The sequence below is a fragment of the Lycium ferocissimum genome, chromosome 10 (genome assembly GCF_029784015.1).
Source record: "Lycium ferocissimum isolate CSIRO_LF1 chromosome 10, AGI_CSIRO_Lferr_CH_V1, whole genome shotgun sequence".
In the NCBI taxonomy this organism is placed as follows: domain Eukaryota; kingdom Viridiplantae; phylum Streptophyta; class Magnoliopsida; order Solanales; family Solanaceae; genus Lycium; species Lycium ferocissimum.
The window spans coordinates 26,146,142-26,173,778 of NC_081351.1; the positions used below are offsets into that span (position 1 = coordinate 26,146,142).

General features: G+C 33.8%; 3 protein-coding genes across 5 annotated transcripts; all 3 read right to left on the reverse strand.

The window, feature by feature from the left end:
* Positions 1 to 3,197: 3,197 nt before the first annotated feature.
* On the reverse strand, positions 3,198 to 11,091 carry LOC132033020 (serine/threonine-protein kinase/endoribonuclease IRE1b-like). 3 transcript variants are annotated; one of them, XM_059422865.1, is made up of 7 exons: positions 10,590 to 11,091; positions 8,042 to 8,120; positions 7,583 to 7,817; positions 6,009 to 7,468; positions 4,569 to 4,741; positions 3,950 to 4,196; positions 3,198 to 3,803 (listed from the first exon to the last, which is right to left on the reverse strand). In XM_059422865.1, the coding sequence occupies exons 1-7, from the start codon at positions 10,669 to 10,671 to the stop codon at positions 3,344 to 3,346; spliced, it is 2,736 nt and encodes a 911-aa protein (XP_059278848.1). In that variant the 5' UTR covers positions 10,672 to 11,091; the 3' UTR covers positions 3,198 to 3,343. The 3 variants fall into 3 exon arrangements, with proteins under 3 accessions (XP_059278848.1, XP_059278849.1, XP_059278850.1); XM_059422866.1 differs by lacking the exon at positions 8,042 to 8,120 and having other exon boundaries at positions 10,590 to 11,090; XM_059422867.1 differs by lacking the exons at positions 8,042 to 8,120; positions 10,590 to 11,091 and adding an exon at positions 8,640 to 8,743.
* Positions 11,092 to 17,346: 6,255 nt separating this feature from the next.
* On the reverse strand, positions 17,347 to 20,733 carry LOC132033021 (glyceraldehyde-3-phosphate dehydrogenase B, chloroplastic). The gene is made up of 9 exons (XM_059422868.1): positions 20,576 to 20,733; positions 20,236 to 20,343; positions 19,740 to 19,901; positions 19,474 to 19,641; positions 18,804 to 18,964; positions 18,621 to 18,682; positions 18,477 to 18,526; positions 17,775 to 18,181; positions 17,347 to 17,688 (listed from the first exon to the last, which is right to left on the reverse strand). Exons 1-9 carry the CDS (start codon positions 20,672 to 20,674, stop codon positions 17,556 to 17,558), a joined length of 1,350 nt encoding a protein of 449 aa, XP_059278851.1. The 5' UTR covers positions 20,675 to 20,733; the 3' UTR covers positions 17,347 to 17,555.
* A 935-nt stretch (positions 20,734 to 21,668) lies between these two features.
* Positions 21,669 to 25,895, reverse strand: LOC132033022 (uncharacterized). Its single transcript, XM_059422869.1, has 5 exons — positions 25,731 to 25,895; positions 23,005 to 23,122; positions 22,660 to 22,762; positions 22,413 to 22,499; positions 21,669 to 22,023 (listed from the first exon to the last, which is right to left on the reverse strand). The coding sequence occupies exons 1-5, from the start codon at positions 25,795 to 25,797 to the stop codon at positions 21,889 to 21,891; spliced, it is 510 nt and encodes a 169-aa protein (XP_059278852.1). The 5' UTR covers positions 25,798 to 25,895; the 3' UTR covers positions 21,669 to 21,888.
* Between the last annotated feature and the right edge of the window lie 1,742 nt (positions 25,896 to 27,637).

Consider the following 27,637-nt stretch of genomic DNA (forward strand, 5'->3'; position numbering starts at 1 on the left):
ATTGATTATACTAAGACTTGGCACAATTGGGTTTAGATGCTATAACATAAAAGATGACTTGTTCGTGGATATGGATTCATATTGACTTGTACTTGTTGGTTTATATGTTTTTCTTGCTTGTTGCCTTTATATACGTTATCTAGTCTTAGTCGGCCTATGATACCTACGAGCCTAGTGTTGTGCTCATATTCTTGCCACACTCCTTCCGGAGTGTAGAGTTATTTCGGTGATGTTCGAGTCTCACGACCGTTTCGAGGCATTCGTCAAAGACGTTTGGGAGCTATTGCAACCCGCAGTCTCTCCTTAGATTTCTGTGTTTCTATCCTTAAACAAGTCGTATCCAATTTGAGTCTGTTATCTATTCAAATTGTAAACTTCTTAGAAGCTCTTGTATGAGTCTAGACTGCATTTTGGGAATTTCTTATAATAAAAGTATTTATTCCGCACGTTGTATCAAATTAAGGTAGTTATCTGAAGGGTTCGCCCACCAGGGAGGGTTAGTGTGGGTGCCCGCATGATCCATGATTTGGGTCGTGACAGAAGAATGATCATCAAGCTGCAGGTCAAGATCCACATGCTACGGGGGGAGTTGTCAAGTAATGATGTTTTACACTATAATGAGTCTGCTGAATCTGTGATAGAGAGATCCTAAGAAATTTTGAAATCCTGAAATGGATTAAAAATTAAGGGGAACTACAGTCTTCTGCTTATCCTTACCACAATATGTATGGTAACTTACATCGCTTATCATTCACCCCGTAAGTATTACATGTTCAACTTTGATAAATTTAGTTGTCTTTAAATTTCAATTGCTAATTGATTTTTCCTTTTTGTGTGCAGATCGTGAGCAGGGGCAGAGGCACATGACGCCAAGCGGTGTCAGGTGACACCGCTTGGCCGGAAATATTTTTTATTTATATATACATAAATAATCTGGCGAACCAAAAGATATACTGGTTATTTATAAAAAAAAATGACACTGGTCGATAAAAGTACTTCCGTCCGCGCGCTGGTTTAGGCCTTTAGTTTTACTATCGAGGTCGAGTGTTCAAATCTGGTCAGACTTAATGACTTTTAAAAACAAAAAATTAGCATTGTTTAGAAAATTTACTGAAGTTAGGTCTTGATCAATTGACGCCTACCCAAAAATAAAGTTTCTAAACCAAGTAAACCAACATCCATCAAATTCATATTAGTGCAAAAAATAAGTTATTGTCTTTGATGAGCTTATGAGTGGTTGTTTTATGACTTGTATAAAAAAATTATTTAATAATATTTTCAATGAGTGTATTATAGATACGTTTCAAAAATAGAAGCTCATCGAGGAGAGTTGTAATTTTATACTTGAATTGTGTTTTTCTAAACTATGATTTCATTATGGTGATTTATAAGTTATTGTCTTTGCTGAGCTTCTGAGTAGTTATTTTGTGACTTGTAAAAAAAAATATTTAGTAATACTTGTAAGGAGTTTATTACGGCTACATTTCAAAAAATAGAAGCTCATCGAGGAGAGTTGTAGTTTAACACCTTAATTGTATTTTTCTAAATTACGTTATCGTTATAGTGACTTATTCATTTGTTCACTTCAGATGTGGCTCAAGGGGGGAGACTAGTGAAGTCTTCGCTTTAGACCTTTAAAAAATTGAGGCTCCAATTTTTTTTAATTAAGTGTCAATTTCATGATTTGGGCTTTGCTTAAACAATATTGTAGTTTGTAGAAATATAAAAAAAAAAAAAAAAAAAGTAAACAATAAAAAGAAAAACTGTTTACTTTTATTGTAAAAATATTTTAGAATTTTGCATTAGCCTACTCATATCTTCATATTAGTAAATAAATTTTATACAACAATATCCTACAGATTGTATTGCTAACGCATGGTTAACATCTTATTAACTTGAATTAATACTTACTCACATAAATGATAGCAATAATATTATTAAGTGAAATTAAAGACTTCATGTTGTTAAGGATATACACTATAAACAAAAGTATGAAAAAACGTATAGGCCTCTTATTAAAAGTACCTTTTTTTAAAAATTAAAATTCTTTAAATGTCGACACTGCTTGCAAAAAATTCTGCGTACGCCACTGATCGTGACAACGGATGTTGATCAAGTTGTAGTTCTCCTTAGTTGGTTTTTTGATGCAAAGCTCTTTCCTGTGGCAAATGATCACATGATGTTGCTTTTCCTTACGGTGGTTTTATTTTGTTGCAAGATCCTTTTTGTATTGATGGTATTAGTCTCTCTTTCTGTGGACTAGTAAGGTGTTTCTAGGTTGGTATTGTAATGATCGGTTTCTGATTTACTTTTATTGGTCTGAAGTATTTCATGTGTGTGGAGACTCACTCCAATATCAAGTCCTTTTTTTCATGGATCAGTCAATACCAAGTGCATGATCTATAGCTTTCTCAGCAATATGACTTCAAAATGAAAGTCACTCTCGTTAAACTGGGCGATATGTATAATTTTCATTTGAACTAAACTATGCCTGAGAAACTGCTTCTCTTGAATTGTCTGACTCTGGGGCATGTCTAACTGGGCTTCTTGAATGTTTATCCTACTCTTATTCATATTTCACATGCATGCTTCGAGTCAAGTTTTTCTAGAAGAAATTGATTGAACAGTGTGACATAGGAAATGTTCATGGTAGCTTGAAATTTTTCATATGAACGGAGTTGGATACAGAAATAGGTAGCATACATTGTAGCTAGTTATTTTAACCTTTTACTTGAGAAACAAAAGAAAATATAGGGTCCAGATTTCAATCTGGAATAGACTTTACAAACCCTTATGAACTTATTCTTGCGACATTTTGTGATAGAGATTTAGGTGTTACACAAAAGGGTGGCATTACCATAAATCATAATAAATGTGATTATCTTAGTGCATTTTCAGGGACACCTCCATTTTAATTTGGTTTAGTAGGGATGTTATAGGATAGGTAAATAATAATTTGGGTTGGTCACTTTGATATTGTTGGGAAATTTTAACTCTGGGGACTGCGAACAGAACCCTAAAGTGCCTTGCTGCTTTTTGCTACTTTGTACAACATTAAGTCACAGCAAAATGTTGTAGCATGTGAATTTCCAACTGATTGACTATGTAGACGATTTTAAAAAAGGTATTTACCTGGTGCATTCAACTACAAGCATCACACTGCATAAGGTCTCCACTAGTAAAACGCGCTCTCCAAATAGTAGCAATGAGCTATAGATAAAGTGGAAATAGAAAGAACATGATCTGCTGTAGTTGAAGAGGTCAGCATTTACAACATCTGTTTTGTCAATCATTCATGATTATAGATTACAAATTACAATATGTACAAAGGTTTAAAACGTCGCTAGTATTGGCTTAGTTGATTGCCTCTGAAATATTTCTTAAAGATATCTTCTTCTAAACAATATGTATGAAATACTTTGTAGACCTGAATTACAAGTCTAGGAAACCTGGTGGAGAAATAGCTCTCAAATCCTTCAGGAACCTGTCCAAGAATTCCCTGTATTTCCTTTGAAAGTTCTCTGTAATGGTTTAGCTTATTTCTGATAACGCGCAACAAATCGCGGACACTATCGTATTTGTAACGCCTGTAGCGACCGATATCACTGATAAAGGCAGTGTCCATTTTTTCATTCCACATACCACCCAATGCCACGGTCTTGACACTTTCCAGTGCTTCCAGAAGTTCAGATCCGTTCTCTCTATCCTCTAATTCTACTCTATCACTGGCATCCCGGAGGAATGAGAGCCGCATCTCGGAATTCCAAAAGAAAGGATGATGCAATATCTCCACTGCCTTCGGCCTATGGGATAGCAAAAAGGCAAATGCCACCGTCAATGGAAGTGCAAAAATGAAGACCAGAACATCAATGACGCGTTACTTTCAAATTTATAGTAACAGGGAATCAATCATAGTGTACCAGAAATTTATAAACCATGATGTTATTACCTTAGCTCTGGCTCTGGATGTAGGAGTGCACTGATGAGATCTGCTGCCTCTGGAATATTCTCTATAAGGAATAAATCTTTTTGATTGTTAACTATATTTACATCACGTTCAAGACTATCCCCGTATGGGTGTTTTCCCCCGGTTATGCAGAAAAAAAGTACACAACCTAAACTGAATAAATCCACAGCACGTGTCTGCCGTTCATGACGAAGTTGCTCAGGTGCTTGCCAACCTGAACTCCCAGAGCCTAGAGATATTGTAGGAAGAATAACACGGGCTGAGTAACGTTCATGCATGTATGATAGATGCAAATGGATATGCAGAAGAAAGTTCAAGAAATCCCTATTTGCAAAGGTACTGCATGGCTCCACTATAGAAATATACGAATTATCAACTCCAAATAGAAAGGGATTAGAAGCTTTTAAAAAATTTTGGGACAAAAAGAAATTGAATGGAGCTTATACGTACTAAATAAATTGAAAAATTAAAAAAAGCAACAAAAAACAGACCCTTCTCACCCTTCACTCAGGGAAAATACGGCAGCATTGGGGCTGGGGAATGCACTAGGAAATGTCAATTGTTGCAAAAGAAAAATGCAAGTTCTGAAACTAAGGCTTACCAGTGGAATTTTTGGTTAAAGAAGACATGTCCCCTACAAGGTGCTTGCTGATACCCATATCTGAAATCTTTGCACTTATCGATCTCTCTTTTACTATAAGAACATTCTGAGGCTTCAAGTCCCGGTGTACAATTCCCAGTTCATGCAAATGAGCAAGACCATGAACCATATCTCTGCCATTAGCAATCATGAAAGGGCTTAATTGTTAATTTTGAATGTCTCTCAAATACTTCTGATAGAGCTGTAACTAAATAATGGTGCAAGGAAAAAGCAGGTAAAAGACATGAAACATCTAATATGCAAGCACGGAGAGGACCACATCCTGAAATGTGAAGGAAAAATCAGTATGTTCAAAAGGGTAAACAAATTAATAAGATGTGACTCATAAATGATTCAGAGGCTTATTGCCTTTATTTTCCTTTAGTTAGATCAAATTAATATAGCAACTCTCGGACAAAGATGAGAGAAATGCTTCAGAGGCTTTATGGGAATCACAATCTAAAACAGAACTGAAACTGATTACTGCAGAAATTCCCATAACAGCCTATTAGATGCTTTAGCATTATAGATGTGAGAATTCTCAGCTTATATGTTCCAAAGGCTGTGATTCATTTGCCTGAGAGTCATTTCTCTGCAAGTTTACACATGTAGTAACAAATCTTCCATCTTCAATTCTCAATTTGTGACAACGACCATTATGATACAACTCCTCTGACATCATCAATTATAAATAATTACTTTTTTAGAACCCATTTCTAGTGTAATTCGATTAATTAAACAATGAGTTACTACTAGGAGTCCGCTAAGCAAAAAGGTTTTGATTGAACAATTGTCAGCATAATCCTTTTTTTTTTTTTTTTTTAAACATTTATCACCATAATAATTCTTGAAATAATTCTGCACATATACACAAGAGCTATTTCAATGTAAATCTTAGTGGTCTTTGGTCTATTCCAGATTCAAATGTGGACCCTTACAGAATTTTTTTATTTCTCAAGTAAAAGCTACAGAATAACCAGCTATCATGTATGCTACCTATTTCTGTATCCACTCCGTTCATATAAAAAAAATTCAAACTACCATGAACATTTCCTATGTCACACTGTTCGATCAATTTCTTCAAGAAAAACTTGACGTGAACAGTCTGTTAAATATGAATAAGAGTTGGATAAACATTCAAGAAGTCCAGTTAGACATGCCCCAGAATCAGACAATCCAAGAGAAGCAGTTTCTTAAGCATGGTTTAATTCAAATGAAAATTATACAGATTACCAAGTTTAACGAGAGTGACTTCCAGTCATATTGCTGAGAAAGCTATAGATCATGCACTTGCTATTGACTGATCCATGGAAAAAACACTTGATATTGAATTGAGTATCCATATGAAAGAATTCAGACCAATGAAAGTAAATGAGAAACCACTCATAACAATAAACCAACCTCATCAATTTTAACAAGTGAGCTGAAGGATATCCACTGGGCTTCCATAACGGAAAGTCCTTCTTGTCTCCAGATTTCCACTGAAATTTTACAGTGCAATCACTTAAATAACCGGCATCCTGGCCATTAACAGAAAATTGCTTTTGGTAGGAGCTGGAGACTGATGATATAAACTCATATAAGCTAGAACTGCAACGCTCAAGAGCCAGGTAAACAAAATCTTGATCGTACTCCACCCCATACCAACGAACAATATTTGGGTGTTGATCAGAGGCAATAAGATTTTGAATTTCTTTCAAAGCCACTTCGTGATGGGTCTGGACAAGGCGTTTAACAGCTACAGGACGACCATCATAAATTCCCTCGAGTACGATAGTGCCATTGCTCCCCTTAGCTATTTCAGTGTTAGAAACCAGCAACTTACCTATCTTGCGATGATATACAAGACTATCATACTTGCATAAATTCAGCTCCAAAACTTTCTCACTCTTTCCAATGTCAGCGACTACTTCAGTGTCATCGTTATGACTATTTTTCTTATTCTTCTCATTACGGGTACTGCTCTTACTCAAACCTGACTTTCGAGATTTCTTCTTTTTTGAGGTTACAGCTTGCAATTTGGGATCTGTAGCCTGCTTGTGCGACTTCCACCTTTTCCACAGCACAGTATAACTAAAAGAGAAAGCTGTAATGAGCAGCATGAATGCATTTAGTACAACAGAATTCCAGTTATATGAATGTACTAAAGCATCAGATTTCGTGACTAGATTTATTTGACCATTATCTCCAGCCAGAACTATGATCCCAGATTTATCAGCCATAGCTGGATCTAAAGGAGGGATTACATCAGCTCCCTTGTTTTGAGGTACTCTCGATAAATCAGCAACAGGTTTTAATGTAGGCTTTATATAAGGAACAATGGCACTATAAAGTGCCCCATCTCCAGAAAGAGCCTTCTGTGGAGTATCAGATGCAAAAAGTAATTCTAATGATTTACGATCCCTGACTCGGTGGACAGTTGGCTTTGCAGAACAAACTCCAGATACGGAGTTCAATTGATCCTCATGGCCAGACAGGCCACCAACAAAACTTTCAATATTCAAACATTGCTGTGAAGCCTCAAAATCAGCAAACATTAAGTACCATAAAACCTTTCCGGTCTTCGAAGAAGTATATTTCAGGGCATAATCTGTTCTCATAATGTAGAGTGGATTTACAGCTTGTGAGTCTGTGTCTTGTGGTGCTGTCCATTCTTCAACATCCTTCCTTGGTACAATTGGATTTTGTCCAACGTCTGCAGCACCATCTAAAGGAAACACATCCGACATAAATGTGCGGATACGTTTCCCGGTTTTAGCATCAACAACAAATACTGAGGTCTTCTTTGACCCCAACATGATTCCACTGGCTGAGACATATGGAGTGCGCTTTAGAAATTCCTCAGCATTGAATGGCAGCTCCTGAAATAATCAAAAAAAAAATATAGCAGATAAAGATAGGCGATTATTATTATTATAATTATAACTATTATATTATATATAGTGTATTATATAGGACAAGTTCGGTAAGCGTACCACTTTTTCGAAGCCATTGCCATGCATGTATAGTTTCCAATCTTCACCACAATCTATATAGAAGTTGTCATCCTCAATGGTAACGTTGTCACTATTACCTTGATATTCAGAGAGAGCCTGATATGAAGAATAAATGGATGTGCCTGACATAAATGACCAGATTATATCTCCTGAATTTAGCTCCACTAGGTGTACCATGCCATCTGGAGCAGCTACAATTGCTGTATCACGTTTACTGAGTTTCAAAACAAGAAGACAACAGATTGCACTTGAATTAGCTTAAGGGCACTCCACCAAAAATCTATACTAAGAGGAAAGCAAATTAAAGATAATATGTAAAACTAAGCACATGAAAATAGAGGTGAAAATGTACTGAACATAGGCATATTAGTCTTATCAAAGAGGAGGGGGAAAGAGGGGGACACTGGGCGAGATCTATCAGCAGCGAATTCCCCATACTAATAGCAGCACCTATCAAAAAGATACTTCGAAGGCTTTGGGATCGAGGTCTCATTAGCCGAAGAAGACCCTTCAAAAACTGAAAAGCAGAAACCACCTCCCTTTATTTTCTAACCTTGAAAAATAAGAACTTCTCTACCATGCCAGCATTCCACAATTATTTTGTGTCATTTTATATGTCTTCATCATCGATGACATCTATTTTAATAAGAAGTAGAAAACACAAAGCATCTTTGGCGTAAATCAATTGTGAAGCCTGTCCCAATTTATTTTCCCCATACTTGTAACCACCAATCTACCAAGAAAAGAGCAACGGTTAAAAAGGTCACAGTATTGAGTGCACGGTTATTTCCCTATCCCACTCCCAACTTTCTATCCCACTGGCTTATAGTTTTCATTAGCTTTTAGTCCTCTATCCTACTATTATATCCAATTTAAGGATTCCAATTTTGAACCATTAACTCCATAGCTGTCCAACCCACAAACTTAATAAGTCGGGTGCTTAATATGTCAAGTGAAGTGTCAACATGTGGTTAAGCGAAACCAACCAGCCCGAAGATTGGGTCAACATGGGTTAAGTGCAGTATCCCAAATTTACCCGTCAGTTTTGCCAACTTGAGGTTTCTATTGGTGCTGACTTTAAGTTTCAGACTTGTATGCTTTGTTCCCATTTATTGTCTTCAGCTTTCCTTGCAACTTTTCATGTTAGCAAATCAAATTACTTTATACAGACAGATCTACACCTTTAACGAGATAATGCAGAGGTTGGTTGACTTTTTTAAGTTAATTTCTCAGAAAAAATCTAAAAGCTGAAAATAGGTAGATCTATTTATTGAACAAATAGCCACTGATCCTGATGCAGCAGTGAAGTCACAAAACTATTATTGCCATGCTAATGTGTGCTTGTCTTCATAGACTTCAGTAAGAAAAATAACTAGCTAAAAATTTGGTGTCATACCTGATCAGAACTTTTCCAAATGGAAACAATCCAAGAACTTCCTTTCAAATCCAAGTTACTGTTAAGTGTTAATGTTATACGGCTATTTGTAGAAAACGTTCAGTCAAGATGCATGGACGGTCAGTCACTGAAATTGAATTTTCCAATTTGATCTTGAATTTGATGGGTTAGGCTATGACCACCGCTCAAAACATTTACCACCCAACCCATACTGACAGGAATGCAATATGGTGGGTGGGTCCATGACTCATGCTTTTACTCAACCAATTTGGACCCGGATAATCTACAACAAACGAGCCAATTTGACACTTCTATCTCAATATCCCTCTATATATATTTATGCTATTTATGTGAACGGAATCATAAAACAACAACCACCTTTTTATGCATTGTAACGTCACTGAGATGCTGTGGCAACTGTTAATTGATATCGAAGGTCTAAAATATGTCATGCCTAAGACATCGAGAGATCTTCTAGCAAGCTGGAACTTCAATGGAGGAGTTGTTAATCAGGATAGATGGTGGAAAACCATGTGTCTTTGGTGGACTATTTGGAAGGAAAAGACCTCAAGATGCTTTGAAGAAATGAACACCCCCATTCGGAGACTCAAGATGATTTTGTAAATGGCAGAGAATCTCTGTTAGGCATTATAGAATCTTTGTAAGAACAAACATTTAATCTTGTTTTTTTAATTTTTTTTTTTTTTTAATTTTATGTAAGCTGTAAAGATAGATCTCATTACAGCCTTTGTACTGATTATTTATATAACAATGTTACCTTTCTCAAAAAAGAACTATCGCTATATAAAATCAGATAGCTTTAGACAAATTTAAGTTATGCAGACACACACGTGCACGATCTCCTAACTTGTAACAATGTATTGGGAAATGCATTTGTCGTAAATCTTCCAAATTCTTTGGCCTCTCCCTTTCATGCTGAATTTGCGATTCTTTTTTATAAGGTAAATAATTTATTCCCAATTTGGGGGAAAACCCGTATCTAAACCTTATGCCAAAAGAAAAGAACCTACACCAAAATATGGTTCTCAACAAAAGAGATCCAATCCTTCATCTATACAAATTGGGGCTCAATATTGCGACTCTAAAAGGCCTAATTCTTTGCTTTCAGTTAAACAGAGTATAACAAGGTCATTATGAGGGACAAATATCTCCATAAACTAAAAACAATGTCAAAACACAGTGAGTTAGATACTACAACTTGAAAACCAATCACTAACAGCATACTTAAGCAAGCTAATCCATAAAAACACACTCATAAGCACTCTTATCATCCTAAATATCAGTATATAAATCAATCAATTACGCCTCAATCAAAAATGAAAACGTCCACAGCTTAATTGGAAAAAATGCATCTTTTTTCCTAAACACCATAGCTTAGATACTACAACATGAAAACCAATGACTAAAAGCATACTTAAGCAAGCTAATCCATAAAAAATAAAAAAAAAATAAAAAACACTCATAAGCACTCTTATCAGTATATAAATCAATCAACTACGCCTCAATCAATACGAAAACGACTACAGCTTAAAAATGTAAAAAATGAATCTTTTTTTTCTAATTACTTACGGTTTGAGAGGCAACAGAGAATTGGGGGTAGGTATGACGTCAGCATCCGGGTCGGGTCCTTGAGAACTTGATGGAGCTCCATATACAACAGCTATGAACACGATTACTATAAAGAATATAATGAGGAAATAACCTCTCATCTCTAAGATCTAGGGTTCATAAATTTACAAGAATTTTCCATTTCTCAATTGCAGTAAATTATGAACAGAAGATGGTGATTTTGAAGACAATTTGGATTTGTTGAGGTAAAAATGATTATCTTTTTTGATCTTCCTTTCTAGGGTTTTCGAATACAGAAATTGGGGATAATTCGAATTGGAAAAATTGGATCTTTTGCAGAGATCAAGGTGGGATCTGTAACCGTTTATTTCGGCGCTACTATGATGTCCGGTCAACTGATTTTAGCTCGAAAATCAGCTCAATTGACCTCTTTGATTGAGAAAATGAAAAAGAAAAGTTTCTTTGATTTATTTTTTATTTTTTTTTTGTTTAGCTTTTTGGTGTAAGCAAGTGAGTGGATGATAGAGAGAATAGGTAAAAATGACTGAAAATCTAGTTGGACATAAGAAAAAAATTTCCCAAAGTGTAAAATAATTAAATGAATTTCTAATTTAAAATGTGAAAGTTATAAAAAAGGTCAAAATGAATTTACGTCAGTACTCCATTCGTCCCAAAATAAGTGTCACTTTAGCGAAAATTACGTTCATTAAAATATCAGTATGTAGTATGTGAAGTTTACTAAACTATTCCTATTTATTAGATGTTCCTTTAAGAATTAATTAAAGAGGATTAGTTTTTTAATGCTAAGAGCATAGTTGGAAACACCTGTCAATTTTTGTCTTAGATTTCTAGGATGACACTTATTTTTTTGCAAGGTGACACTTATTTTGAGACGGAGAAGTATATTAACGGTGTAAAGATTTTTGTAATACTAGTTTTAATGTACGCGCTTTGCGCGTGAACAACGCGTGTACCTCATTATATGAATAATTTTATGGCAACTATTTGTCTTTCTTGAATATGTTGTTTAGTTTCAATTTTGAATTTCTTAATGTTATTAATTTTCTATGATTTATGAAGATTGTTGCTTTGCCAAAAGGAATTGACCACAAAATTGTCAATAGGAAGGTAAATTAATCGGTTTTTTAGGAAAGAAACACGGCGGTTAGATTTTGTATAAAACTCAGGAGTCGTACGCCTAAAAGAAAGGCTAAATATTAGAATTATTAAGTTTAGTTGGTTTTGAAGTCCTAAATATTTGAAAAATAATTAAAATTATTATTTACAGTTTTGTCTAGTGTGATTTTATTAAAGGGCAACAAAGACGAATGACATTTCGCTAAGGGCCTTCGTGATCGTAATGCATTTTTTCAAACTGAAAATTGTATAACCCGCAAACCACTCCTGCTCGAATTTAGGATCAAAGGTCAATTCAAAATTTTAACTTGTGAGTTGTGGATCACAAGCAAATTTAATGTGCTATTGGATTTTGGAGAGATTATTAAGATAAATAAATATTCTTTTAATACAAAGATCATTATGTGACTGAACCAAAATCAATAATGGCTTTGTACGTGACCAATTGAAAAATTGGACATAGTTACGAATTTCGTCGTTAATCCATCGCTAAATATTTGTTTAAAAAACAATCGTTACTGATCCGTCGTTAAATAAATTTAGCAATGACTTTTACTTATTTTGAAAAATAGTAATAACAAAATACAACAAATCTTAAACCCAAACTCAAAATACTTGCCAAGATTCCTTGTAGCTTTGCGGTACTGAAAATTACTCTCGTAAATCATAAATTCTTAGCTCTTGCGCTCTACCTTTTCTTGGCTCGCTAAATCTTCAAATGTTTCACAATCTTTAATTTATTCATCCACCATAAGACTTTCATGACCTTGTAAATGACAAGTATTTGGTGTTGGAAGCAGACATCAAGTAACATATAGATAGAAGCGAATGTAGATTTTGGGTTTGGATAACTCAGTATTTTCGACATGAAATATAAATAAATATGTAAGCAGGAGTGAAATTTATAAAATATCACAAGAATAGAACGACTTTTCCATCTAAAAGAAATAGAAAGTGGCTGAAATTTTTTGTATAATACATGCAAAATGAAAGGACTCCTATGTCTACTACACACATTAGTATTTATGAAATAATTTTTTTAAAGCGGTTTATTGGTTCATCAACATTAAAGAACTATTTCAATATTTTGATATGGGGCGTAATTCTCACTTCTATAGTACAGTAGTATAGATCGTAAAATCATCTTGCATAAAATATATAATTGATTAAACCAAATTTTGAATATCTGCCTTGGTTTAACATTATTAATATTGATTAATGAATCTAGTATTTTAAGAAGTGTTATGTTTTGTATATTAATTTAAACTAAAACAATTTACTTATAGTCTTTAAAATTAACAATTCATTATTCATTTGTTTAAATAATACTAAAGTATAAAATAAGCTTTGATGCATGTTTTAGTTGTAATTTTATTTTCAAAAGCACTTGTTGAAAAAAAATTGGCCGAACATAATAAACATGCTTACTAAATACTGAAATCAATTTTCAAATATATTGATCAACACAAATTGATACTTTCCAAAAATATTAAGTAAAACTAATATAATACTTTAGTTTTAGTAATGGAATTTTGGTTAGCAATCCTGATTCAATCAATCAACAATTTTTGATGATGCAAATTCTTTAAAAAAATTACTTATAGTCTCTAATAATAAAAGTTTAAATCATTTATTTGTTTAAATAATATTGAATTATCAGATAAACTTTGATGCATAAAACTGGACAAATATAATTCTTTCCAGAAAGATTAAACTATGAAAATAGAAAATAAATTTTGGAGGTAAGTTGAAGTCACATACCTTGATGGTTTGATGAGGATTCAAGAGAATTTGCCTTGATTAATTGATCTAGAAAACATCAAACTTGTCATAATTAATACCAAAATAATTATCATAATTACTCTGAGTGTATTTGCCAATTAAATAGAGGCACATTATTTGCCTCGAGTGTATATACTTTGCATGTGGGTATCGGGGCAATTAATAATGAATGTATATAAAAAATAAATTGTAGTGCGTACCTCATACAATTAAGTACAAAACTTCAAAAAATAACGTAAATATTTTTAAATAATATATTTGAGTTATATAATAAATATGAAAGGAAAAAATTTAAGTTCCTCAAAAAGATCAATGTTAATTCCGTTTAGGTAGCTCAATATTGAAGGAATAAATCGTGCCGCCACATAATTCAGATGGCTTCTTTAGAAACTCTTGCAAGACTTTTGATCAACATTTGCACCCTCATTTATTCACATTGTTGATGACGTTTAACTGTGTAGGAGTTACTCTCAAACTATTCCTCCACCCAAACACGATCTAAATAGAAGAAAGAAAGAATACATCATCGTCAATTCTAGGGAAATTAATAAAAAGGAAAAATGATACAAATTGGGTAAAGTCAAAAGCCTCATAAATCTAAAAGGAGTTTAAAGTGCTCAAAAGTTTTACAATGTGATTTTCACGTGCTACAACATTTATTTCATGTAAAGTTTCGTGTTTTAAAAAAAATATTTTTAAGGCATGTATTTATGTTCTTAAAGATTTACAATATGCAAGTTTTTGTTCTTGATGGTTGTACCAATATCAATCATTACATAATTTAAGTCCAAAAATAACAAAAGATGCGAACATATAAGTTTTTAACTTATATAAATCATAACATGCAAGTTGGGACGTTTGATAAGATTCAATGTATTAATACTGGCATGATTGCGTTCAAAATTCTGTCCAAATAATTGAACTACAAATATCAACTCCATTTTAATCAATTTATCAAAGCTTTTATACACCAACTTGAACTCAACCCTCATGCTTCATTATTAAATTGAGTTAATGTTTCAACTGGTAGATCCAAAGAGGACTTGCGCAACGCAATCGTAGTAAAAAATTTAAAAGATGAAAATATTTAGCAGATAACACATAGACCGAAGTAATCCACTGCCCAAAACCCTACTTCCTAACAAAATAGGATCCCTGACTAATAAGAATGAAAGTACATAAAACTTTGACGAAATTCTAATATAATTTTAATTAAATATGCGTGTGAATAGTTCAAATAAAATATTTTGTGATAAAATCTTGATTGATTTTAAATTTCTAAATATTAGAACTTCTTACGTAATTCAAATAAGGAAGAATATAATAATCAATATGTTTGTTGATTTTGAAGTCTTAAGTATTAAAAATATATAAAATGATTGCTTTTATCTAATAGTTCAAATAAGCAAATATTTTCACTTAAAAAAGTTTAGGTGATTTATATTCTTTGTATGAGTTCCCAAATATTAGGTAATTTTGCGCTATTCAAACAATACTTTTGTAAATCATTTTAAGCTCAATTTTTTGTATGGCAATGCCAATGATTAAGGAGAAAGAAAGAAGATATCAAATAGAACGTACAAATATTACTAAATACAAAAAAGTATAAACTTACCTGGATAATTAACTGTTGGTTTTTGAAGATCAAGGGTGTCCTCCCTACAATCGTCTTAATCATAATCAACGTAACAATTGAACTTCAAGTAGCATATATGTAGAGGCGGATGTAGATTTTGGGCTGGATTTTCAACTGAACTTAGTATTTTCGACATGAAATTAAATAAATATGTAAAATCACCAAAAACATCAATAATTATTAAATCAAGATTCATAATTTTATACTAAAGACTTTTTAGAGTGAACATATTAAATTTTAAATCTTGAATCTGTCAATATATATCTGTTTTTTGAAGCTAGAAATCAAAATATTGAAATATTATAAACTGAGTTGCATGAAAGCATGAGTTAGAAGAGCACCAAGATAAAAATAAGCACAGTAAATCAAAGAAGCTAATCAAAATTTGTGATGTAAGTTTATTTGGCACCCAAGATGTGATTATGCCATTATATTACCTTAGTGCTCCAATGCAAAGTGCTTGCGAAACTCCATTAAACGGAATAATCCATCTCTAATAAAGGGTTGTTCTGCAAGTAAACAACAAACATGAAAAAAAAATTCTACTTCAAACTAAAAGAATCAGCAATAACCCCAGAATAATATTAAATCAATATATGATTGCAAACAATTTGATCCAGAAATCCATTTAAAAATAAAATTGCAACTTTACTACAGAGTAAAAGTAATACATCATTAATTATTAACGAATTTGACTAATTCTCTTCTACGAAGTAATAATCAGTGCATCATCCATTATTAATTGCATCATTCATTATTAATGGATTTGATTTACTTTAAAATACGATTCCAACAAGCGAAATAAAAAGCTATATGGGGGAAAAAAACTAAAAGCATATATCTCGTGAAAAAGGTTATTAAACTCTACTGAAGTTGAATATTAGTCTAAAGAGAAGAAAAGGGTGTAAAGAAGAACGGCAATAGAGAAAATCCATATTTATTTGGTATTACCATATTAGAAGTATTATTCATACACTTATCAGGTAAAAAAGAGTTCTGACTAACTTGGATAGTCTAATATTTATGGTTAGAATTTTAACGATATAACAAAGCATTGCCGAATTAAAATAGTAAGTTTACAGAGAAGTCTTAATTGAATTGGAATTCTAAATAATTTTGGTGTTACAATTCTAGAAAATTAAAGTAAGAAACTGAATTGGTAAAGGAATTCTAAAAGCTAAAGTTATATTAATTGCAGAATCCTACATGATCTCTTTCCTTTGCAGTGATCTACGACAATTTTGGTAAAGGAATCCGAATGTGACTTATTTTTTCTTTTGCCGAAAATATATTATAAGTGTTTATTTATATATTATAAGTGTTTATTTAATGTAGTATATCAAATAATAATATGAGGAAAATGGTAAATGACCATTTTATCTATTGTAGAGTTTTTTAATAAAGAGCAAAAAGTTTGATCAACATTTCTAAGGCCCTTCGTACTTTTAATATAATATAGATTAATTGATTTTAGCATGTAATAGTAATTAGTTAGTTACCATTTGCATTGTGTTAATAATTAAAGGTTACGAAGAAATTCACATGTTATAAACGTATAAGTAATTTGATTGTGATAGAAATTAATTTCATGTGAATTGTGGAATAGTCAAATTTGATAGAATGACTCAATGTTGGAATTGATTGCATCTCTTTTACACTTTTTTAATGTATTGCACTTAACTGCCCCAATAATTTACGTTTGGTGAATTGCACTTAACTTTCCCAATAATTTAAGTTTGCTAGAATTCACCCCCACTGCCAATAATTTGGTTAAAGAAAAACTCTATAAGTACCAATTCACCTTAATAGCCATATAGAATAGATCGACAATCATTTCGTAGTTTCAATCGAGTTTATTCAAAGTATTGCTTGTAATTTGTTTTTCCATTTTTTTTTTTTAAAAAGAAAGGGTAATTTTATATTCGCGTCTTTAATAAGTAAAATTCCGTATAACAAAGTGAATTGGCAATGTCTCTTTCGTTTCACACAATGTCAATGAACTTGTCATCGACTTTACATTTTCTTTGATCATATGAGATTTACGAATTGCAACCACTACAACAAACAACTGTATTTTAGATTTAATTTTCTTAAGACGTCCTGAAAATAACGAGCTTTTACAAATCCAATATAAAGAAATAAACTGTAGAGTTATTCATTTCGAAGAAGCAGAGAAACTAAAATCACATTAAAAAACTAAAATCACATTAAAAAATATGCCTGGTTAAATTGCATACCATTTATTCAGTCTCCATTAAATGGATATAGAAAGAATTCATAATACTGTGACATTATTGGCTTAAACTAATGGGACTTCCCACTCAGTTTTACACATTAAATATGTAGATAACAAAACTATTGTTCTTCTAAATCATCTATCCCAAAAGAGGAATTAAACATAACAAAAACGTCTATTCATAAACTTTGCACTCCTCATCAGAAGGATTTTTGTCACAGAACTCATCCAATGGATCTCCACTTCCTGGTACTGCAAGACCTGGCCATTGGTTTGCTACTAGATGAGCCAAGTCCACCACTCTTTGGCTGCAAAAATCACAAAAAAATATGATCACCATAAAAGTTTTACAAGATTTTTGTTATATATTTCACATATTATTACTGAACTTTACCTGTATCCCCACTCGTTGTCGTACCAAGCCACGACCTTGACCATATCGTCTCCCATAACCATGGTCAAGGATGAGTCGATGGTGGATGAAACGTCAGAGCATCGGAAGTCAACGGAAACAAGAGGTTCATCACACACAGCTAATATGCCTTTCAATGGACCATCAGCAGCCTTTCTAAAAGCTGCATTCACATCCTCAGCTGTAATTCCTTTTTTCGCGACGTTGACAACAAGGTCAACAACTGAGACATTAGGTGTTGGGACCCGGAGAGCTATGCCGTTGAGCTTTCCCTTAAGCTGAGGTAGCACTAAAGACACAGCCTTGGCTGCACCAGTGCTAGTTGGGACAATGTTCAATGCTGCTGCTCTCGCTCTCCTTAAGTCACGATGTGAAGCATCAAGAAGCCTCTGCATAACAACATAATCAATCCTTTTAGCGCGGAGTTACAAATGTTTACCATCCATAGAAAGCAAGCTCATTTTCTATTGACATGAAGCCACCATATACAGCCAGAGTCTCTATAACAACCATCCTCTATAACAACATTTCACTATAACAACCATGTTTTCTATGAAGCTGATATTTCATGTTATGTTATGTTATGCGTTTTCTATAACAACATTCACTATAGCAGTCAAAAAATATTGGGACAGACGATGCTATTATAGAGAGGTCTGACTCCGACTATATGTGTATGATTACCTGATCTCCGGTGTAAGAGTGAGTTGTTGTCATTGTACCCTTTACAATACCTGTAATGTGAATAGTAAACAGAACAATCAAATTTGTGTCAATGATTTCAACAATAGTCCACGTAGTGCTATTGCAATAGAATTTGCTGCTTACCAAGTTCTTCATCCATGACCTTTACAAATGGAGCCAAGCAGTTAGTGGTGCAAGAGGCATTGCTGCAATTGCAAAGAAATTAACTTTTAAGTTTGGAAAAATATGAACTGTGCAAAGATTATATACTTGCGGATGACCAACTTTTCAACCGATGAATATACATAATTGACGGAAAACACTAACCTTATGATGTTGGCAACCTCGTGTGAGTAGTCTTGTTCGTTCACCCCGACAACATAGGTAGGGATATCAGCGCCTTTGGCTGGTGCAGTGATAATAACTTTCTTGGCACCAGCTTGGATGTGCTTCCCAGCACCAGGACCATCAACGAACACACCGGTTCCCTATGATTCAAACAATATAATCAGCTCGGAACCATTTCTCAGAAGTCATCAAGTTGTAAATGCTTGAATAACCTCAATGATCAGAGTATATTTCAACAAAAGACCGCAACTTGACTACCTCAAAACATGTTGTTTCAATCTTATCAAGCAAATCACTTAATCATGGTTTTGCTTTAAATGTGCCTAAATTTCTAAAGCTAGCCATTAGTACCAGTATTTGAAGCTAAACAGAATAAAATTACTTCTTCAATGAACATTGATATCAGTTATCACACCACTAACAAATAAGAGTTGTCTTTGTTCCTTCTTTTTCTTTTTTGTTTCTTAAGTTAGAGATGAAAATATGAGTTTAAGGATTTTACCATAAAAGTGAACTTGTAAGCGATCTAGTTTTATGACGAGAATTGTGTTGAAGTGCATAACCAACTCATCTAAGAACTTAAACTGTTATGAGAGAACACACTTTTATTTTCTTAATTATGTATTCAGCAAACTGAGGAGAAGTTTACCTCAATAACAATGTCGATGCCAAGTTCAGCCCAAGGAAGCTTGAGGGGATCCCTACTAGAAACAACCTTGATGTTCTTTCCATCAACACTAATGGTTTCATTATCCACTATTTTAACATCAGCTTTGAATGTTCCCAGCATTGAATCATACTTTAGCAAGTGAGATGCCTGCAGCATCCATATTGCAGCAAAATTAGCAACTTTTACTAATCAAGTTTAGCTGTAATTACATTTCAAGAACGAAACGTAGAATTTTTTTAACTCACATTCTTGACACCACCACTGTCATTGACAACCACAACATCGAGTGGTGAATCTTTGCGGCCATGCCAGCATCGGAGGAAATTCCTACCAATTCGTCCAAAACCGTTGATAGCAACCTTCAATTTAGCAACAGTTTCTCCCTTAATAGGGGCTGATCCTGTGGTCTAGTATATCATACCATGAAAAATAGATCAGTTCCATAAGATATCCAGAATACTCCTAACGTCCTACAAAGAGTTTAATTTCCATAAACTGACAATATTACACTATAATTAAGATCACTTAAGAGATAACTACAACTAATCGTCCACATCACTATTATTAGTAACCTGCTACAACATGTTAAATACATTGATCGATAGCATAAATCCTCCGATAGATAAGCTGTAGCTTGTCTTACTCTTAGTATTCTTTATAAGAAAGGCTGAAAGTAGGGAGATCAAAGAGTAAGAGTATTCTTTATAAGAAAGGCTGAAAGTAGGGAGATCAAAGAGTTACCTTTGGAATGAGTTGAGCGGAGACAACATCAAAGAAAGAAGACTCTCTGTGGGAAAATGTCACACATCCACTTGATCTAAGACCAGAAAATTCAGCTACTTCAAACTTCTGCACAGACAAAGCATGAGAATTCAGAAAGACCATAATTTTTTAACATATTAGCTATGTTGCTTGAAGCCTCGAACTCTTCAATAATGTCAACGAGTGCGTGTCGGATCCCTTAAAAGTAGTACTTATATTTTTGGAGGATCCGACACGGGTGTAGTAGCGTTTTTGGAAAGTCCGAGCAACATAGCGGATTAGTACTATCAACATACACTAAAAAGGAAAGAAAAGAAACCTTGGATAAACATTGTGTGGGGAATGAGTGGGAGTTCTTGGAAGGAAGCCTTGTGCTTGTAGGAATTCTTGAAGAAGCCAAAGCCGCATGAGAAGCCATGGCTGCAACTAAATGATCTTGAGGAACTACTTCCTTTTGTTATATATGGTTTGAAATATGGTTTGTTCCCACCATATTATTAATATTTTTTCTTTAATCGAGACAATTAAAATAAAGTCATGGTTGACATTGAAGGTAATAGAATGAGTGGTGTAGATGGTCTATGGAGATTGATATAAGATAAGGTCATGTTCCCTGTCCCCATGTAATCTTCCATTTTCATAATCTCAACCACAGATTGTTTGGCACATTTCTTTTTATTCCATGCATGCCCTCGAGAATATTTATGCTGACCTGGCCGTAATTTGGTATCTTTTGTGAAAAGGATTTGAATTCATATACACTTACGATCTTAAGGAATTTTTACACTATTGGTGTAATCTAACCAGCAAAAATACTTGTAGAAATAGAGTTTAATGTGGGGAAATTAATGCAAGAAGACAAGTAATGCAAACACGTGAAATGAAACTAAAGGAGGACGGTGCTAGTTATAATTATTGCATTCTTTTTCAGTCCTTTTAAATAGGGATAAATTCTTCTGGCTAATATTTGCCGGAACAACTATCCAGGAAAAAAATGTCAGTGTCTATTCATTAGAAAAAGGTGACAATTTGGAGTTCATTTTAGATCTGCAACTGCCCTAATGCGTCTTAATTGTTTTCTTAAACCAAAGAAGTGAAAATATTTCTGCTAATGGGCAATGTTGATATACGATTAGTATTTCAGATCTGCAACAATGACTGGTCATAGTTCAATGCAAAATGCCAGTGGTCCTGATTCCATAACAAAAGCCTGAACAAAGAACCTGAATTTTGCTGTGCCTTTTTTTAACTCAAATTTGTATCCCCAATCCTGGTTTGTCTTGCTTCTACTTTAGTGTACTCCAATATTTAAAGATTCACATGCCATACCATGAAACAACACATTTTTCGTGCTAACCCTAATAAATGTACCAAGCTTGAATCAACCAGTTATAAACAGATGAAAAAATAAATACGAGCAACGAGAATAAGGATTATAAGCATGTATACTAGAGCTTCAAGCTGCACCACTTTCATCAGAAAACAGAAGCAGCATATAAAATCACATGGTGTTCCTCACTTTGGATATTATATTGTAGCAATTACCAAAAACATCAAAACTGAACTAAGAATATTCCCAGGATATATTCAATGCCCTCAGCTGACTTGACATTAAGAAGATAGAAATGTTTCTTATACAATAGCTTCAACATCATCCGAGTTCACAGCAGCTCCATTTGGCGTGTCATCTGACTTCAACTGAGTGGAAATGTCATCAATCGCCGAATTCAGCTGGTCAATCTTTTCAGCAAGCTTCTTGCGCTGTTTCTGCAGACAGAACAGTATGCATGAGTCAGGTGAAGTGGAAAAAAAGACTATTACCCCGAGCGGTTGGTATATCCTCTGTGCAAGTATAGACCATGAAGTGAATATGTGGGACACTGCTATTACACTTGTGTAGAGATGATCTAACAGCTTTTTTCATAATCTTGCTGTTTAACTGTATTCTTCAGAATTCGAATCTCAAAAAAGTAATTTGTGGCACAAGTTCATACTACATCAAATCAAAAAAACAGAATCACATCAACTAGTGAGACTAAAATCATAAGGGAACTACATTCAATCAGAAGAGATGGTTGACACAAAGATATCCATCTTCCTTATATCCGATACCCCTTTACTGCTATTTAATGAAAGACGTCACGACACCAGCTTACCTCTAATGCTTTGTCTTCGTCATATATAAACTTGGGCAATTTTCTCATCAGGTCCTTCTTATCAGCTCCAGCTAATGCCTTGCTGATCTGTAAAGAAGAATTATATGGCAATCAGCTAGCTCCTCCTTTAAAGTGAAACACTTAGAAAGAGAAGAAAATATATAGAATGACCAATAAGATCAAGATGTGACTTTCAACGGTATGTTTAGCGCAATAAAGGCAGCAAACAATGCAATCCCATATTTACCTGAGGTGCAAACACACAGCCAAGTGTGCCAACAATTATTCCTCCCAAAACAAAGCCACCAACAAAGATGCCAGCACCGCTGCCGCTTGGCCGTCCACCATCACTGTCAATTCAGAAGGAGAAATAACCGCTATAATGTTCTCTCCAGTCTCCATTAGGTTTATGGGGACCACCAATATATGAAGAAACAAAACTACAGTTTCTTTGTGGCTTCTCAGGGGCAAGAGCCAAGTTGTTCCTGCCCCTATATATGACAATTTTGGTTCTGCTGTTTTGTTTTGCTGAAAGCAACTCAAAGCAGAGAGTTCATGCACAAGCTGCATATTGAATACGAGAAGGTAATACCTGTATGACGAGTGAATGGTTAATGATCTTTTAGAAGAATATGATTTTCCTCCGTGACTTGGACCGAAGGACAACTTGGTGGCACTAACATTTTGGTCCAATGACTTCAAGCAAGAACCTAGCATAGTAAGAAAGTCAGAGGTTTTACACCGCAACACCTCTTTTTTTTTTTTTTTGGAAACTGGTAACATTGTATTCCTCAGCATTAAGGGATATGCTGGCCACCTCCAAAAAGAGAGCTACAGAGTGGTATTAATTTCAAAAGTCCTATGAAATCTACGAACTGTAATTCGTCAACTCTAGGGTTCTGAAAGACGGGGGACCATCAATGCAACAAACGATCTGCTAATGTTATTTATAGGCCCAATCATAAATGTTAGAAATATATGATTTTTTTAAAACCGAGAAATCCCCGAGGCCAATGGCGCACGGTTCGAAACTCGGGGGATACAGGCCAGCCCCTCTACCCTTGTCCCTTAAGTACCAAGCTTTTATCTGCAACACGGTTTGAAACCGTGAAGTGTGCCTAACCAACACATCATGTGTTGCACTCTTACCACTAGACCAAAGCCCTGGGGGCATAATTATGAGAAATATTAGCATCATGCTTCCCACAAAAGTACAAAAGCTCCACGTAATGGAATTGTGCATATCATTCGTATATATGTGTGTATAAAGCATAATTTCCATGCTATTCACATTCAAATGAAAAGCTTATTTAACCTTTAACAGTAATAATAACTGTAAACGGGAGGTTGTTTGTTAAAGAACATCAATTATCACAAAGAAAAGATAAATTGAACAAGTACACCAAATTAACTAATAATAACTTTAATATCACTTGAACAATCAGGTAGAAGATATACAAAATTGACCCAAGAAATGTGTGACGCCAATAAAAAAGGAGAAATTATGTCATTGCCAAGCAGAACATAACCCAATTGCAGAAAACTGTCACTAACTTTCTTAATACATGCATGAATATGTGAACTTAGAAAAATATTAGAAGTCAGGCTTCTTCCTATCGAACTTATAAAAGGACAGATGGATGTGGCAGTTGTAACCAAAAGGCTCATTATTCAGATGTTAGCGCTCATGATCTCAGCAACAATGGGTAGTTGGATCAAGGTTTTGTCAATGGGTGCACCCTTTCATCTTATCTATACATAAAACTATGTATACACACACTATATGAAACTATTTTTGAAAGAATATATTTACACTAAGTCCACACCCTTGGGGCAGTGATGCACTGGAACTCTGCACCAATTCACTTAAAATATTGCCTCAGCTTGACCATCCCTTTACCAACTAATATTTTCCAAGACAATGAAGATGCATATTTTAGGAAATCTCGTTCAAGCCCTAAACCCGTGCAGAAGAAGGGCAACAAACTATCCATAATTAACACCCCCTGTATAAGAGTCCGTCAACCTGGGTACAATAGGGAGCTCGAAATGTTTAGTCAGAAGGCGCGCCCTTGTGTCGTGAGTATAGTATATACATACACACAGAGGGTTGTTACACTTTAGGTACCTCATGATCCTTTTAACTGTTTTCCTTTGCGCTGGGCCAGAAATAATACATTTAAAGTTCACATCCTTTTTTTTTTAAAATCAAAATTTAAAGTTCGCAGCCTTGTCTCAAAGGAGTAGTGATGCAGTGCAACACATGTCGCATACCAACTTACTTAAAAGGTTGAATACATTGACAACCCCTTAAACTTGCCAGTAAATTTCATTTAGACATTCAAACTACAAATTGTTTCAATTGAGCGCCTGAACACATGATAATGTGTTCCTACTAGACACTTCTGACTCAACTATTGGAAAAGTTTTTGCGCGTATTCCCAAGCGTTAACCACGTAAAATGTCTCACCTCCTTTAACTATAAGCATTAGCCTCAATAAGCCGTAACACCTTTGGCATGTTCCAATTATATCAATGTGTGTAATTAAAGGAGGAGGCATATTATATGTGATTAACTTATTTACGTGACGGGCGCTTGAGAAGACACACATAAAATTTTCCTAAATATGAGCCAAAAGTGTTTAATAAGATCACTCCGTCATGTATTCAAGTGCTCAATTCGAACATGCCATAGTTCGAGTGTCTAAATGAAATTCACTGACAAGTATAAGAGGTTGTCGATATATTCAATATTGCATCAGCTTGACCTTGCTTTATCACTAATTTTTCCTCGGGGACTAAATTTGTCAAGACGAGGAAGATATATATTTCAAGAAATCTCGTTCAAGCTCTAAATCCATGCAGAAGAAGAGCAACTAAATCCAACATTAACACCCCCACATAACAGTCCGTCAATTTGGGTACAATTGTGAGCTAGAAAACACACAGTAACAGCATCCATAGCAAAACAATCAGTAAGCAAATGCACCAAAACTAAATAAGACAACCAGATCAACAAAGAATAAACAACAAAATATAGAAAATAAACACATCCATCTAACAGTTCTTCGATTTGGGTATAGTACGTAGCTCAACAGACACAAATCAGAGAGAAATGAAAAACAACAAATATCGAAAATAAAACACAACCGTAAAACAATCAATTTGGGTACACAAGAGACCTCGTAAAACCTCATATAAAAATGCAAATCAGTAAAAGAGTACAGAAAAAAGAACCCAATACAACCAGATCAAGAAATGAAAACAATAAAAACATCAAAAAAAAAAAAAGAGATAAAAAGTGGTAAAGCATTTTACCAGAGGAGAAAAATAGAGAAGGGTTAGTGGGTTTGGATAAAACCAATGAATTTGAAAGAGCTGCCATTGTTTGAACTTCAGAGTTGCGATTGTAGAGAAGACTAAATTGAAACAACACAGAGAAGTGAGGGTCATATTATAATATTTTATATTTTTCCCGTCGATAATTTCAAGGTGGTTTAACTAGACACCTGGATATTTCCTAAGTACCAATATTTTTGTTAACAATTAATTCAACAAATATTAGTATTCGTATGTACTTTAAATATTTTAAATTGTTAATTATTGTGAGATATAGCATTTTTTATGTAATAACTAAATATATAAATTATTTTTTAAAAGATTTAAAGATTTTATATCTAAATTCACGATCAAATAAAGAAATTTGACTCTCAAAATTCTAACTGTATTACATAAATTGTGACAGATGCAATATTAAAGTTGATTTGATCGATAGCTGTTACATGTTTGGTGTAATGGCCAAATCCATACCCTAGATTATATATCATCTTCCCAAATTCACATTTATACAGTGAATGTAGATAGTTAGTACTTGTATTTAAGTTTTCACAACTATTTGTGTAAGAAAATTGCTGTCAATAAATAGAAAGTAAACTCTAAATAGAGTTTAACCACCTAACATTGGGAGTTTTGCATTTCAAATCACTAATTTTTTTAATAGTATTTGGTTCAGCTTACCCTCATCTCAACTAATGTTACTGATCAGTATCTGATACCTTCCACCGTCACACATATTGGTAACTTTGTCCACCACTAATAAAGTAACTTGTGGGGCAACTAGGCAATTGCTCTTCGGTAATAGAGACTCACAAATATTTTATATTTCCATTATATATATAAGTGTCCAAGAGGGACTAATACAATAATGAATGTTTGTCTTAAAAAAGCTATATAAATTATACACTTTAATCAACTACTATTTTATCTCACGTGGACATATGTCATAGTGCTGAATATTTATTCTCTTCTCATATATACATGTATGCACTTCAATTTTAATTCTCCGACACATATTTATTTCCTCTGTGCACTTTTACTTATTCACTTTTGACTTTTTACATTCTTTAAGAATTAATAAATGAAGTACTCCCTCCGTCTCATATTACTTGGCCACATTACTAAAAATATATATCCAAATTACTTGTTCATTTACAAAACTAAAATAAAACTAATTACATCTTTCCCATCTTACCCTCTCCGTCCCAAATTACTTGGCCACATTACTAAAAATATATGTCCAAATTACTTATTCATTTACAAAATCAAGATAAAATTAATTAAATATTTTCCATCTTACCCTTAGTAATAAATGTTCTTGAAAATAGTCAATTTGATTAGAATGTATTTATTGGAGAAAGATAGGGGTAAGATAGTAAAATATATCTTTTATTTATGATTTCTTAAGTGGGGTGCAAAAGGAAAAGTGGCAAGTAATATGGGACGGAGGGAGTATATATTTTACCATAATATTCAAATTTATTGGTGTAAGTCTCAGTAGCCTTGGAAAATGATTTGAAAATAAGCAATTATTGTGAAGGGTAAAATTAATAATAACAACAAAAATTTCTTTCTCTCGATACGTTAACATGGACAAGTAAAAGTGAACGGAGGGAGTGACTTTTACCCCCATTTTCCTTCTTTGTCAATACTTTAAACGTGAAGAGAGGACGAACAATAGCAATGCAAAATTGTACCAAAAGTTATATACCAAAACTCTAGAATCAAAATATTAATTTTCCCTCATATTCTTACTAATTTTCTTTTTCACATCGAGAAACAAAAAGTTCTAACTCTTTCCATCTCAAAGACTTAATTCCATCATATGTTTTTAATTTTTAAACTCCATTTTCTAATTATAACCAAAATGATGGTACATAAAATACATT

Bases quoted from the DNA above. Each gene is read 5' to 3' on its own strand.
- LOC132033021 (XM_059422868.1), bottom strand. From the start codon at position 20,674: ATGGCTTCTCATGCGGCTTTGGCTTCTTCAAGAATTCCTACAAGCACA. The intron at 20,344-20,575 runs GTTTCTTTTCTT...TTGTCTGTGCAG, and splicing joins CCACACAATGTTTATCCAAG to AAGTTTGAAGTAGCTGAATT. The intron at 18,527-18,620 runs GTAAGCAGCAAA...TTCACATTACAG, and splicing joins GGTCATGGATGAAGAACTTG to GTATTGTAAAGGGTACAATG.
- LOC132033022 (XM_059422869.1), bottom strand. From the start codon at position 25,797: ATGGCAGCTCTTTCAAATTCATTGGTTTTATCCAAACCCACTAACCCT. The intron at 22,763-23,004 runs GTATTACCTTCT...CTGAATTGACAG, and splicing joins ACCATTCACTCGTCATACAG to TGATGGTGGACGGCCAAGCG. The intron at 22,500-22,659 runs GTAAATATGGGA...TCTTCTTTACAG, and splicing joins GCTGTGTGTTTGCACCTCAG to ATCAGCAAGGCATTAGCTGG.
- LOC132033020 (XM_059422865.1), bottom strand. From the start codon at position 10,671: ATGGAGCTCCATCAAGTTCTCAAGGACCCGACCCGGATGCTGACGTCA. The intron at 7,469-7,582 runs GTACGCTTACCG...TGATTATTTCAG, and splicing joins GCAATGGCTTCGAAAAAGTG to GAGCTGCCATTCAATGCTGA. The intron at 4,197-4,568 runs GTAAGCCTTAGT...CAATATCTCTAG, and splicing joins TTTAACCAAAAATTCCACTG to GCTCTGGGAGTTCAGGTTGG.